Source organism: Gossypium hirsutum, chromosome A04, assembly GCF_007990345.1.
Source record: "Gossypium hirsutum isolate 1008001.06 chromosome A04, Gossypium_hirsutum_v2.1, whole genome shotgun sequence".
In the NCBI taxonomy this organism is placed as follows: Eukaryota; Viridiplantae; Streptophyta; class Magnoliopsida; order Malvales; family Malvaceae; genus Gossypium; species Gossypium hirsutum.
The window spans coordinates 1,488,121-1,504,045 of record NC_053427.1 but is presented as its reverse complement, the minus strand read 5'-3'; the positions used below and the strand labels follow the sequence as shown (position 1 = coordinate 1,504,045).

The following is a 15,925-nucleotide window of genomic DNA, read 5'->3' as shown; positions in this document are numbered from 1 at the left end:
ACTCTCAATTATAAATTTTGATCATATTTGCACTTTTTGAGATAATACCTAGAATAACTCATAGCCCCTTCCTAACTCATAAATAGGAGGATAATGCGCTTCAGCGCACTCGAACCTACGTCTTTTTGCATTGACAACAATACTCATACTAATCGAGTTAATACTCAATCGACAATTCGCTTGTGAATTCTTAAAACTTCATATTCATATATAAAATTTTAATCAGTTTTATTGTATTTTTATTCACAAGATAAATACAAAAGAAAAAAAGCATGGGATATGACATATATAACTCAACATTGAGTGAAAGATTGCAACTCTTTAATATATGGTCAGTCCAAAATGTTGTCTTTAGAAAACTTATAATTTCAGCCATTTAAAAAAAAAAAACTAGTAGTTGTTATGCATTGACAAAAGAAACCTATCATGAATAAATCAAACTAAAATAATAAAAAATAGATATTAATTGAATACTTTCAAATTTTGGTAATCAAAATTCGGCACATGAAATAATGAGTTGGATTAAATTATAAATTCTGATTATATCCGGTTTTTTTGAAATAATGTTTAGAACTATTCATACTCCCCCCTCAATCCATAACTAGGAGGATAATGTGTTTTAGCGCACTTAATACCCATACCTATCGAGCTAAAATTCAATCGACAAAAAATTGAATTTAATTGGTGAAATTTTTTTATTGATTCGAATATATTAAAATATTAATAGCCGTATATACAATTTTTTTATAATTTGAATAAAATAATTGTTTATTAATTAAATAATCTTATATCTAATTCTATCCACGAACCATTCTAATTTTCTTGTGGCCAAATTGAGTTCAAACATAAGGCCTTTTTTTATTCGGCTCAATTTGTACGGATCGATGATTGCTTTCAACTTGAAGAAGGAAAATATATTTGATTATAACCTAATTGTTTGATTATTAATTAATTAATTGCCAATTGTTAGTATAAAATATGATTAATAAGGTTTTATTAATTTAATATTTATTAAAAAATTATTGGACTGTTCTGTCATATAGTCTTCTTTATTCGCACCACCTGTTCCGATCAAAAACTCTCATTTTCCTTCTTACAATTCAGTTTTTTTTCTTGAAACAACTTTTAACGTCACGAATCTGTGAATCAAAGTTCAAAAAACTTTCGTCTTCAATCTCCGACACTAATCGTTAGATGGACTTAAAAGATACGTTTTTGTACTTATCGATAGGTACTTTGATCCATTGTACCAATCGTCAAATCATCACATGGAGCTAACTAGCCAGACTTGTTAAAAATAAAATAAAATAATAGTCCAGTAACTTAAATGAAAACTTTTAAATAATTTAATTTAGTGATCAAAATGTGAACTTATTAATAATTTAATGAAATTCGGTGAAATTTACCCTTTTTTTTTTCCTAGATCTCTAATTCAACTTAAGCCTTTTCATATTTTCAGCTTTTCACATTCGAAGTCTGTATTTAGTACTTGCATTATTTCTATTTTTTTTAATATTTATTTATTGTTTTTTTAAAAAAATTATCTTATCTTGAAAGTAGCTTGAAAATTTCAATAATTATGATAAAATTATTAAACGGAGATACCGATTCACGATTAGACCGTCTTGTTTCATATTTTATTCATATAGATCATATAAGTCATATTTAGCATTAAGTTAAAATTTATAACTATTTGCTTTATGTAAAAAAATTCAGATGTTGGATAAATATATATATATATGCAGTATTTCTAGATCAGTATGATAAAAATATTGGACCGATTCGGAAATTTATATGCATAGCAAGTATAATTATATCAATAAATTCAACAATTTGATCATTAAAGTATTAATCGTACAAAATTATATAACTTTACACCGATATAACCCGATTATTAATTATCTTCTTAAAATTTGTAATTTTCACAAAAATGATGAATATGTATTTTTTTTAGAAAATATTTTTCTTTCCAGGTTGAATTTTGATTTGTTATTTTTTAGATATGATACGAGTTGAATCAGTGATTGATAATTCCAAAGCCACGTCCAAATTATTCATGGTTGTTTCAATCAATACAGATCGATTGATCCGAGTTAAAAATTAGTTAAATTGGTTGAATAAATTTTTTAATCAAATCATATAAACCGACCGGACTGACCTTGAAATCACTGTAAGCGTAATTACTAACGAGAATAAATTTAGAAAAAGTCCGTACATAATTTATGTAAGATGAAACATAAATTTAAGCAACACAATATCTTAAGGTCTCAATTTCACCAATACAATCAATATCGCGTTAGTTGTTAGATTTTGATTTTTTTTAAAAATATATCTATATTGTAATAATAAAATATTTTAACTAATTTGGTGTTACGAATCAATTCAGTATGTACTCAATTGAAAAATTATAAAATCTCTAAAATTAAATATGAAAAAATGTTATAAACCCGCTTCTTACCTTATAGTTTTCTCCAAGGTTGATGTAGTTGAGGAGGACGGGCCTCTAGAACCGATTGGATCGAGAATAAATCGATACACCTGTTTGAAGAAAGTGATTAAATCAAATAACCTATAAATCGGTATAGATTGATGGATCACGATTTTTTAATGAATTTTTGAATAATTAATTTAATCACCTAAAAAATTATTGAGTTTTGTTCACCAATTATTATATAATTTCACCTACAGAGTGGATTTTTAAATTTCAAGTTAACTTAAAAAATAAAATAAATTTGATATCAAAACTTAATCCAAGGTTAATTAATAAAACTTCTTTTGAAAAATAAATCTGAAATAAAAAATATATATAATGATAATGATATTTTTGTCTTTCACTATTATAAAGGGCCTAAATAAAAAAAGATTACTTTAGGGGAGCTCGGAAGCCTTGCCAGCCCCCTAGATCTGCCCATACTAAATTACTTATAATTTTAATGTTTAAAAAAATTTATTGAACTTAAGACACTAAATTCGTAAATTTAATTTTATCATCCCACATCGTAGATACGTCATATTGATCATATTTGTTTTTTTTACAAAATATTTAAAACTACTCATAGCCCATTCCTAACCCATAAATAAGAAAATAATGCGCTTCAGCGCATCCGAACCCACGTCCTCCTGCATTGACAATAATTTCTATACCAATCGAATTAAGACTTAATCGACCTATGATATTCTAATATTTATTTAAAAAAATTTGAATTCAAATTATATATATATCAAAATCATGCAATAATGGATAGAACAAATGGTTCAATCAATTCAATAATATAAGATTAAGATAGTTTGTAGATAAGGTGTTATAGTGTGAATTAAGTGTAAAATTAAGAAAAAAATTTGCTATTACTTTATTGTATTGTGGGGACAAAATGAAAATTTATTGCCATTCCTTGACTTGCAATTTTCACCAACTCGCTATGATTACGCCATAAACTCTCACATATTTAAGTATAATTTAATCAATCTTTTTCGAGGTTAAAATCTGCGATAAGTTTTTGTATACATTTCAAAATTCAGATTTAATTTTTAAAATATTTTTTTTTGGTGAAAAACTGTTATTCTTTTTAAGTATGACATTTTGAAAAAAAAAATATTCGGTGAGTGTGTAATTAAGAAAACGACCTTGTTAAAATTTAACAGTATTAAATGTATAGTTTTTTTTTTGGGTTAAAATTTGTCATTAATATATTGATGCAATTATTCCAACTTATTGGAAGCAAAACATTACCAACTAAATAAGCATATTTGATAATAAATAAATTTTAAAATAAATTGTTAACATTATTAATGATTGGATTAAAATTTTAAATTAAAATTATAAGAGAATTTAATTTTTAATTTTTTTAATCATATTTTCTCTTTTTGACACAATAATTAGAATTACTCATAGCCTTTCCTTAACCAATAAATAGGAGAATAATGCGCTTCAGCGTACTCGAATTCATGTCTTCTTACATTGGCATCAATACTCATACCAATCGAATCAAGACTCAATCAGTAAATTTTTTAATTTTTAATTACCCATCATTAAGAATGTTTTGGAAGAAATTTACCCAGACTAATCCCAATTTTTTTTTAAATGATGAAATCGGAAATTAATATATAATAAATTTATATTTTAATCTCTCAATAACCGTTTCCTCGTAAAATTTTTTTCTATGTTTACCCTTACTCCTACTAAACGAAACATAAATTTTATTTTATCCTAAATCTTTTAATATTTTTTAAACAATTTCACTACAAATTTTGATCATATCTACTCTTTCTGACACAAAGTCTAGAACTGTCTATAGCCTCACATCAACTTATAAATAACAGGATAATACACTTCAGCGTGCTCGAACTTACGTCCTCTTTCATTGATAATAATACCTATACTAATCGAGCTAAGAGTCAATTTACTAAATTTTTTAATTTTTAATTACCCTTCATTAAGAATGTTTTTGAAGAATTTACACACATTAATCCAATAATACCCCCCTCCCCCAAAAAAATCCCCGACATAGAGCTGTTAATCTAACGTTCGAATTTAGAGCAAAACAAAACAAAAAAAAAAAAGCTTAAGCAAATAATTTCACGTTTTTTCAGAAACATTATAATTGCTAAAATACCCCCATCCATATAAAGACAAAAATGAACATCTTCTAATCACCGTCCGATTTGCTAAATCATCATTATCACAACACGCGTACGGTCCTGATGCTATATCCATATCTAAATCTAAATCTAAGATTAAAGAAAGAAAAAAAACACGAAAAAACGGTCGAGTTGGTGGGTGTCGTTGGATTAAATTTCTAACCCACTTTTCACCATTTTCAATCCCCCACTTACCCCACTCTTCCCCCCTATAAAACAGCGTTCAAATCCTCAAAATATTCATTTCTTCGATAAATTTTCATCTCTGTTTTGTTCCAAGCTCTGGGTTATGGCTTCCCAGGCGTTTTATCTTCTTGTTTCAATCATTGTTCTCTTATCCGCCATTGTTGTCTCAGGTATGAACTTTAAAAGCTTCAAAAAAGGAAGCTCCTTTCTTTTCTTTTCTTAATGTTTGAATACAAACCTGATGAGTCGAGTTCGTGTTTTCCGAAATTTTAAAATTTCAGTGGTAACGAAATGTGAAAACTCAATAACAATTGTTCGTAGACTAGAATTTACCTTCGAAAAAGTATAGGGATTAAATTTGTAACTTTTGTAAAGTATAAGGACTAATAGCAGAATTTAACCTTTTTTATTACAGGTTCGGGTTCGGTCGGGATTAACTACGGTCGTGTAGCAAACAACTTACCGTCACCGGAAAAAGTCGTGGAACTATTGAAATCACAAGGAATAAACAAAGTGAAGCTTTACGACACCGACGCGACGGTTTTGACGGCGTTAGCGGATTCCGGTATAACCGTGGTCGTCGCACTTCCTAATGAACTACTTTCATCCACCGCTGCTGATCAGTCGTTTGCAGACAACTGGGTTGAAGCAAACATAACAAAGTTTTACCCAAAGACAAAAATCGAAGCCATAGCTGTCGGTAACGAAGTGTTTGTCGATCCGGCCAACACGACCAAATACCTCGTACCGGCGATGAAGAACATCCACGCTTCGTTAGTTAAATCCAAGCTTGATTCCGCCATTAAAATCTCTTCTCCGATAGCTTTCAGTGCTTTAAAAACCTCGTATCCTTCATCGGCCGGTTCGTTTAAGCCGGAATTGATTGAACCGGTGATTAAACCCATGTTGGATTTTTTGAAACAAACCGGGTCTTACTTAATGGTTAATGCGTACCCGTTTTTTGCTTATTCGGCTAATTCGGATCAGATCTCACTTGATTATGCTTTGTTTAAGGATAACCCGGGTGTAGTAGATTCGGGTAACGGGTTGAAATATTCTAGCCTTTTGGAAGCTCAAATCGACGCCGTTTTTGCAGCTATGTCGGCTATTAAATACGACGACGTAAAGATGGTTGTGACCGAAACGGGTTGGCCATCAATGGGCGATGAAGATGAAATAGGTGCTAGTGAATCCAATGCGGCGTCGTATAATGGTAATTTAGTACGGAAAGTTTTGACCGGTAATGGGACCCCTTTAAGACCTCAAGACCCACTTAACGTTTATTTATTTGCTTTATTTAATGAGAATAAAAAACCCGGTCCAACTTCCGAAAGGAATTACGGTTTATTTTACCCTAATGAACAAAAAGTATATAACATACCATTAACCAAAGAGGAGGCGAAAACCGGTCAGTCAACGCCGGTCAACAGCAACACGAGTCAGGTTCCGGTAGCCGGAGAAGTATCGAAGGCGAAAGTAGGTCAGACATGGTGCGTTGCAAACGGGAAAGCCGATGAGAAGAAGTTACAAGCGGCGTTGGATTATGCTTGCGGAGAGGGTAAGGCTGATTGTAGCCCTATTCAACCTGGCGCGACGTGTTATAATCCAAACACACTCGAAGCACATGCTTCGTACGCTTTCAATAGCTATTATCAGAAGAACACACGTGTGACTGGCACATGCGAGTTCGGTGGTGCGGCTTATGTGGTCTCCCAACGTCCTAGTATGTTATTCTTTTCCCCTCGTAATTTCTTCTAATTCGATTCCACCCTTAAATACCTCTAATTTTTTTTTTAATTGCAGCATATGGGAGTTGTGAGTTTCCAACAGGGCATTGAAGTGGAGAAACAAAGGGGAAAAGATTTGGTGAATTTTTTTTTGCAATTTTTTCTTCTTTGCATCTAATATTAATTTATTATTAATTTATTATTATATAGAAAGGATAGGTGGAGTTGTTATTAGTTGATTGTTGATTTTACTATATAATTTGTCTGTCCTATTTGTATATTTGTTACAATATTCATATGGGGAAGATAATGTTTAGCTTTTATTTAAGTCACTTAACTATTGAAGTGCTATTTACGAGCTCCAACTAAAGATTTAAACCCATCAATATTATTAAATAGAATAATTATAAATCCTGACCAAAATGATATTATTTGAAGGTAATATTATTAAAAGGGATAACTACGAACTCTGATTAGATTTAAGTTAACAATGGATGATAAATAGATTATAAGCCTTCAATTATAGACTTAAACTTGAACCGCTCAACTTTTGCATTGTTCGTTGGTCTAAATGTTGAGCCATTTCAATGGTTAAATGATTCTTCCAGTCTCCAAGCTTCTCTTTTCGAAAGAAAATGTTATTTTCAAACCCCAAATTTCCTTGCCCTTCACAATGTTTCCCGGTTTTATTTACTTCCAGGCCACTTAAATTCTCGAAACTGCACATCTGTACAATGTTTTCAGGCACCCCTTGTTGTTGTTCCTCTGGCGAGAAAGGATAACCCATAAACTTTGCTGTTTTCTTAAGATACAAAACAGTATCTTCAACCAGTTCTTCATATTTCAAGAGCACTAACTTGTCTGGATGTTCCAAACTTGCTTTCCAATACCCCAAAACATGGTCCCAATAAGGCCCATACAGACTTACACCTTCATAAAATATCTCGGAACGCTTCATCAAGTTGAATAGGTTGAGTATTTTGGGATTTGCAGTACCCTGCAAAGAAATGATACCATGAAACAAATGTATCTTTGGGGTCCTTGCAAATGTGAAGAAGTTTACAACCAGAATCAATTATAGATCTGGGTAATAAGGAATAAGGAAGATGAGTAGCTAAAAGAGGAATTCCAAGATGTCGATTAGTGGAAAACTGGGCATGATCAAACTCCATGAAAGGCACAACATCATGAGGCATCTTGGAAAGTAAAGGGGTGGTGGAATCATTGTATGAAGTTCTTGTAATTGTGGCGAAAGTGAGGGATTTTAACCAGGCTGTGCCTGTTCTTGGAGAGCTACAAAGGATGATATTAGTGGGTTGAGCCTGAAATTGTTGTTGAGCCTACAACGCTCCTTGTAGAAAAGGCGAAGCGAACCAAAAACCTTGATATTGATACTGATCTTCAGGAAAACCCAAACATTTCTTTTTAGGGAGAGTAGATATCATCTCTTTGAAAGATTTTTGAAGCACATCTCTACTTTGGGATTCCATGAGGGACAGGCTAATGAGTGCAAATACTATGATGTCTTTGTAAGTAGGCTGCCACTCTTTCTTTTTCTTTAATGAGGCAATGAGATGGGATGATAATTTTTAATAGGGTAAACTACAAAAATAGTCACTTTTCTTTGCTCAAGTTACATTTTAGTCACTTATGTTTGAAATGTTACGTTTTAGTCACTTATGTTATTATTTTGTTATGAAGTGATCACTCTTCTGTTAAGTTTCGTTATCTCCCTAATGGTAATCCTACGTGGCAATCCAACTAGATTTTAAGTGCCAACTTGAATTTCGTAATGGGATGAGAATAGATTTTTTATTAAATAAATTTAATTAATTAAAGAAATTTAAACCTTAAATCTTAGTTAAAAAACTGTTCATCTCCTCCATTTTTTTAGTTTTCTTTTTCAATTGACTAAAAAAGCTATTATCATCAGAATTTTTTATTCAGGTACAAAAACAAAAGAGGATTCAATAGAGGGTCTAGGTATGTCTTCTTCACTGACAAATTTATATTCTAAGACTTAAAATGAAGTGGTTGTCGACAAATAAGAAGATGGTAATCATTTTCGTTCCTAATCATTGTATTTTCCAATTCTTCACGTTCTTGAATAACTGGTTTCTCAATCTGATTTTTTCTGATTTGAATCGGCTTGTTTGTTCACAATCCCTTTGTGGGTATCTCTTTTTTCTTATCTGAAATTCTTTTAGTTGTTAATATTCATATCAAGAATTTTAATTTAGGGTTTCCATTAAATAATAAAAAATCTAATCTTTTGTTTTTCAGTATTGAATAAAAGAGATAGAGGAATGCAAAGAAGGCATACCCGAACCCTCCATTGTATCTATCTTTATGAAGCCGTCAATTTGATTTCAACTATTTTGATCTTAATAATAGTTTTTCTAGTCAAATAAAATAGTTGGCATCTAAAATCTATTTTCATCCCATTTAGGAATCCAACTTGGCATCTAAAATCTAGTTGGACTGTCACGTAGGATCACCGTTAGAGAGATAACGGAATTGAACAGTAAAGTGATCACTTTGTAACAAAATAGTAACATAAGTGACTAAAATGTAACCTGAGACAAACAAATGTGACTGTTTTTAAAAATTACCCTTTTTAATATATAAATAAATACTAAAATAAAAATATAAAGAAAAAGAAAAACATCATTATCTCAATTTTTTAAATTGCACAGTGTTAAGGACCTGAAGACAGGGCGCAGAGTTGGTCCACCCATCCATTGTAGTGCACGCTCGCGTCACCTTCCACTTAGATAGTAGGGCATATTACGATGCTGAATTTCTAAAATTATTGATGGAAATAGACCACCCTAAAAATAATTTTTAGTATGGACCAAAAATTTAAAAATACATTAATAGACGTGTTTTAAGTTAAATTTTTAATAAAGGTTATTTTTTAAAATATATAAAAATAAACTATTTTTTTAATTTTACGAGACTCAAAGTGTGAATACTTACTTTTAAATTTTTTAGTGCTACTAATTAATATGAAAAATAAAACTTAAAGAACATATTTTTATATAAACCTAAAGTCTCAGTTTTTTTTTAAACAATGTGGGATGTGAAGTATACGAATATATAAACTTATGAATATGTTTGCAGGTTGTTCCTATAAATGCGGGATTCCATCATGTTTTAATTAACAATATAAGATTAAATACTACATTATATTTTACTTTTTTTTACAAAATAATTTCTATTTTTTAATATTTTGTTAACATTTTCTCATATTGTAAAATAATCTTTTGAGATTTTAATCTTGTTGCATTTTAGAATTGTTTAGTACTCAGATAGTATATTCTTTTTGTAATTTTAAAAAATTGATATCTCTTTTTAAAAGTTTTTTAGGATTAAAAAAATTAATGAGTATAATAAATATTTAAAATTATTTTTATTACTTAATTATAAAATGTTATAAAATAGTCATTTAAGTATGTTTTTTTGAATGATCTGTTTATGAAAAATTACAAAATTGTCATTCAATTATTCAAATTTGTCTTCTTCTTCTTCTTCTTCTTCTTCTTCTTGCTACATACCTCAAAATTCAAGATAATTGGGTGACCAAAAAAAAAAAGAAAAACTAATATTTGAGTGATCATTTTGTAAGTTTTTATAATTCAATGGTAAAAAAATCATAGTTAAGTGAGTACTAATGTAATTTAATCTAGATCTAAAAATATGAAAAATAATTATTATATTTTAGGTATAACTTCTAAATTGAAATTGTTTTGTAAAAAAAATAAAATATAGTGTAGCATTATGTTGTTAGTTAAAAAAAGAAGAAGAAGGAATCTCACATTGTCTAGGAACGAGCTGTAAACTTATTTATGAATCTATATAAACACATATCTTACATCCCACATTGTTTAAGAAAACAAGGAAAATGAGATTTTGGGTCTACATAAAAATCTGTTTTGTAAGTTTTATTTTCATATTAATTGATGGTGCACACAAAAAAAAAATTGGTATTGCCACTTTGGGTATTTATATGGACTTATTCTTGTAAATTTTTTAAAAATTGTACCCACATTAGTACGCTTTTGCTTGACACGAGGAAAAACTTGTCTTCGTCAACGAGTTTTTGGGTTTTCAATCCATACCTGCAATTATTTTTAAAAGCAACCCATTTCCATAAATAATTTAGAAAAACGACCTTTATTGATGCCCCATATAGTTTTGCCCAACTTCATTTGAAGCCCTGGGGAATATAAGAGTTTATTTTTTATATTATAATATAGGGATGAGTAAAATTTGAATCGATTAAAATTTCAATAAAAAATTAAATTTTGAATTAAATAATTAGAGTTATTTGAATTATTCAGATAAGCTCAAATAAAAAATTAAAATTTTTAGTTTAACTTGAATATGAAATACACAATTCGAGTTATTATGTAATTAAATAATATTTATCGGTGTGTCAATCGACATCGATATATTTAAAAAAAAGTGGTCTGAAATGAAAAAAAAAAGAAAACAAAAAAAATAGGGTATTAGTGGTGGAAGCCCCTGACTCTGTTTGGGTTCAAAGCTTCGTGACTTCATTTGATGATCTGAATGGTGAGGTGGTGTGTTTAACTATGGGGAACAACATATCTCCGACTGGTGAAGATTCGACAGTGCAAAATGGAGATTGATGAAAGAGTAGTTCGAAGCTTTGGTCATTATTTTAGAATATTAAAAGCCGGCTACTGGGAGATCTGTACGGTAGAAGTCAACGAGAAGGAGAAAATCTCTTCTTTAGTGTCGAAATCAGCATAAAAGGCCACGATAAACACCGAAATCAGTGGCTATTGTGTATGTCAGCTAGAGTTTTCAATTAAGGAGAAGAAGAGAAAACAATAAAATAAAATAAAAAATAAGAGCATTCAACATAAAAAGAAAAAGAAAAAAAAAGAACCCTAATATTATAAAAAAATTAAATACGAAAATAGGTTGTCAGCCAGATTAATTACGAAAATGGATTACTTTTTCAGGTCGTGCCTATTTGACAGATGCAACCCAATATTTTAATATTAATTTATTTCGTTTAACAAAATATTATTATTTTAATATATTTTTCGGATCAGCATAGAACCCGTGTATATGTATGGGAGTGGTATGCATACGAGTTGCACCTATCAAGAAGGCACAACTAGTTGAGCCTTCTTGGTAGGACGGCTTAAATTTTCCCCTATATATTCTCCCGAAAATCATGAGCAACATACAGAAAATTAATAGACACAAAATTTAGCAGAAGTAAGAAGAGAGGGAGAAGAAGGAAAGAAAGGAAAACAAGAAGAAGGATAATGTACTTTAGTTTATTTATTTTTAAATAGAATGTAGAATTTTGTTATAAATTTTATTATTTAAAGTTATTTTGTTAGATTAATAATTTTGTTAGCTTCTTAATGAAAAATTTTGCATAAAAAATTTTATGTAACTTTTTTGCTATTTGAAACTGTTTTGAGAATTTTGAAAATTTTTTAACAGATCTAGTATTGAATATGGAGAATCAATTTTTCGTATGCGTTTATTTCGATTGAGAAATTTTGACAACAAGCGTGGGATATATATTTGAATGTCGCAAACAAGTAGCAATGAGATTTAATAGAAATATCTCGTTTGATGATATGAAGGAAAAAATTAGTGAAAAATTTATAAACGTTGTGGAAAAAGGATCTCAAAACTTTTCTACAAGTTTCCAATTTTGACGGATCCCATAAAATTCACTGAAATGGAACTTGTAGACGATGAAGACGTGGAGACAATGGTCGCTCTTTATTGTGGGACTCAGAGCAACCAAAATGCACAGATTCAGTTATTTGCTGAGTTAGCTGGTGTGGAGGCAACTGAAGATCCAACTCTTAGGTGAAGAAGATGGACATCAAGAACCGTGTATGGTGGTTCTGATATCATACGTTAATAGTAAATCAACTATAAATGGGATCGATATTGATCTTAATGTTGCACCCGAGACTGATGTGGTTGGTGATGATATATACCATAGTAGTGATCCTTCTGATCATGAAGTTGATATTGATAGTGATTCCGACGTGGACGAGGTCGCGAATGATATTGACGATAAAGGTGTGAACGAGGATGGAAACATTAATGCGTCTTTAATCGGGAACTAGATTCGTCGTATTGTGATACACAATAATCCTGGGGCACACATGTCTCGGATAGACCCCGATGCGGCACATGCAGCTGAGTTCTTAGAGTACCCTGAAATACTACTTGCTCAACGGATGGCTGTATATTCTGATTCTGAGGAGTTGTTCGTGGACCAGAGATTCGAAAGTAAGGAAAAGTGCGTATTTGCCATTGAGTGGTATAATATAAATATATCAATAGACTACAAAGTCATCGAGTCTAAATTGACACTATATATTGGAGAGTGTTAGAGGTCGGCGGAAGGCTGCAATTGGCAGATACGAGCTGCACTTATCTAGAAGTCTCAGATGTGGGAGATACAAAAATTTATTGGGCCTCGCATATGTACTTCAACACGTATGATAGAAGATCATCGAAAACTTGATTCTAAAACTATTTATACGTGCATCATGCCAATAGTTGAAGACATGTCGACATTAGAGTTTCGGTACTGATTGCCGAAATGCAGGCACGATTCCAGTATCTAGTATCATACCAAAAGGTATGGATAGCTAAACAGATGGCAATAAAGCAATTGTACGAAGATTTCGATTCATCGTACAATGAGTTGCAAGGATGGATTGCCACTATGATGGAGTACGTACCTGGGACTGTCATTAAGTTGCAGACGCGACCTTATTACGGTCCGGATGAGCAAATACAATCAAGAAAAAGAATTTTCCGACAGATGTTCTAAACGTTTGATCAATGTGTGTGTGCATTTCCCCACTGCAAGCCGTTTGTGGAAGTAGATGAGACATGGCTATACGGTAAATATACATAGATCTTACTTATTATGATTGCTCAATACGGGAACAGGAACGTGTTCCCGATTGCATTTGCTATCATAGATAAGAAGAACATGAAGTCTTGGGAATTCTTTCTTACAAATCTGTAGAGGTATGTTATTAGGAATGATAATATTTGCATTATCTCCGATAGAGAGAAATGATTAATTGCTGCCATTAGACTTTCCGGTGTGCCATGAAGATCCGTTTACTGCATACGGCACATCGCGGCTAATTTTCATTGTGATTATAAGAATGCAGACTGGAAGAGACAAGTTGCTAAAATGGGTAAAGAATAACCTTATCCTTTCAATATATAACCTAAATTTTTTTGGCGAGACTGTAACTTATATTTTCTTAATACATACACAGCGTATGAGCAAGAACCACACATTTTTTGGTAGAGGATGACTCGACTTGAGAGTGACATGGAAGGTCAGACGAACACATCTTTCTGACAATGGTTGGGTACCGTGGAGCCGTGGCAATAGCCTTAAAGTTTTGACAAGGACTTTCGTTACGGTTAAATGACCACAAACTTGGTGGAGGGGATCAATGTTGTGTTATTGAAAACGCGACATTTTCTTATTTCATCTGTCTTCTCAGCTACATTCTACAGGTTGGCTACCTTGATGCCAAGAATGGGTCAGCAACAACTCAACCAGATGGAGGCAGGACACGTGTTTGTCAAAGATGTCAATGATGCAATGGTTGCAAACTATAGAATGGTGAAGTCGATAAATGTAAAATTATATTCACAACGTAATAAAATGTTTCGCGTTAATGAGATCATCGGTCGTCGACATGGTATACCACCTAGGTCCTACGGAGTTGATCTCCAAAATAGAGGGTGCGATTGCAGGAGGTTCCAGACACTTTATTATCCTTGTGCATATGTCGTGGCAACTTGTGCTAAAGTCTCGTTCAATGTAGATCAATTTATCGATGAAGTGTACACCCTTGAACACATGTTGCGTGTATGGGAGAATAAGTTTCCCGTGCTTCCTTACCTATTTACTTGAGAGGATCCTCGGACGACCTTCGAGCTTATCCCAGACAAAGGGTTGCGTAGGAACCCGAAAGGTCGTCCGCAATCATCCAGAATCCGTAACGAAATGGACATTAGAGTGAAATCTGACGGGAAGCTGTATGAAGTATGCAGATTAATCGGTCATAGTTGGAGTAAATTCCCGCTCCGAAACTACCATATTAGACAATCCTCACAATCGGATAGAAATTGAGATGTTGTCCATTACATGTTGTTTATTGCATGATGAAAGAAAAAGTCCCGTCTCTTTAATTTTTAAGTATTTTAAAATTGATTGTTTTTAATACTCCTTCTCTTTTTTTTTCTTTCTATTATGTACTTCAACCTAAGCAATTCCAAAATTCGCCCTCAAATTCATAAATAAAATGTCAAAAAAATTTCACAACATCTTTTAATTAAACTCTTTAAATTTTATGTAAAATAATTTTATTTACTAAAATAATACATTACCTTATGCTCAACCCAAAACGTAATTTTTTTAAAAACAATTAAAGTGGAGTCGTTAACTTATGCTCGTGACAGCGTTCCCATCGATGGGGAGCCCCAGCTATAGTGCAACGTCCTCTAGAGTGATGGTGCACTCCCCGCACGAAAAAAGAAATGTGTGGGTCTTCGGACGCCATCGCTCGACTAAAGTGAAAATCAAGTCCTATCGCAGATCAAAAGTCCAGATCAATGCTGCTGATCCGAACTCGGCTAACTCCATGAACAGTATTAGGCGTTCATCTGGCTGAAACCCTACACTATTAACATGGCCCCTCAATACGCGATACAAACCTTGACATTATTATATTAACAAAATAGGTAATACAATATAATTTAATTCAACAAATAACATGACTACCAAATAAAAATTTCATTACTATCACATTAATGGTACTTGATATGTGATTTTTATTATCAATCAACGAACCCATTTGTTGCAGATCTGCAATTAAAAAAATAAATTTATTTAATTTATTTCAAAAAATACAATAAATTATTTCAAAATTTTCGAAACAAAACACGATAAATATCTCATAATTCCCCATCATTTACGTACAATAAAAAAAATTATGTTAGACTACAATAATAATATAATTAAAATAAATATAAACTATCTAAATATAAAAAACATACGAATTACAAATAATAGAAATAGAAACATACCTAATTAGTTTCTTTCAAACAACCTATATAATTATATAACAACAAATTTAATCAACATTTTAATAAATCAATAAAAATTATCAAATAAATATATAATAATATAAAATTACATTAAAAAAATAACAAAACACTAAACTATAAACACTAACACAAAATAACTATAATTTTTTTTTAAAAAAATACATTTCTAAAAAATCATAATACACTAAACCACTAAACACTAAAGATTTATATAA

The 15,925-nt window shown here is 31.2% G+C and overlaps 2 protein-coding genes across 2 annotated transcripts; one reads left to right on the top strand and one right to left on the bottom strand.

The window, feature by feature from the left end:
• The first annotated feature begins 4,813 nt into the window (after window positions 1-4,813).
• Window positions 4,814-6,900, top strand: LOC107932771 (glucan endo-1,3-beta-glucosidase 12-like). The gene is made up of 3 exons (NM_001327352.2): window positions 4,814-4,994; window positions 5,240-6,547; window positions 6,628-6,900. The coding sequence occupies exons 1-3, from the start codon at window positions 4,928-4,930 to the stop codon at window positions 6,660-6,662; spliced, it is 1,410 nt and encodes a 469-aa protein (NP_001314281.1). The 5' UTR covers window positions 4,814-4,927; the 3' UTR covers window positions 6,663-6,900.
• A 171-nt stretch (window positions 6,901-7,071) lies between these two features.
• LOC121227990 (flavonol 4'-sulfotransferase-like) lies at window positions 7,072-9,293 on the bottom strand. Its single transcript, XM_041111012.1, has 2 exons — window positions 9,258-9,293; window positions 7,072-7,548 (listed from the first exon to the last, which is right to left on the bottom strand). The coding sequence occupies exons 1-2, from the start codon at window positions 9,291-9,293 to the stop codon at window positions 7,072-7,074; spliced, it is 513 nt and encodes a 170-aa protein (XP_040966946.1).
• Between the last annotated feature and the right edge of the window lie 6,632 nt (window positions 9,294-15,925).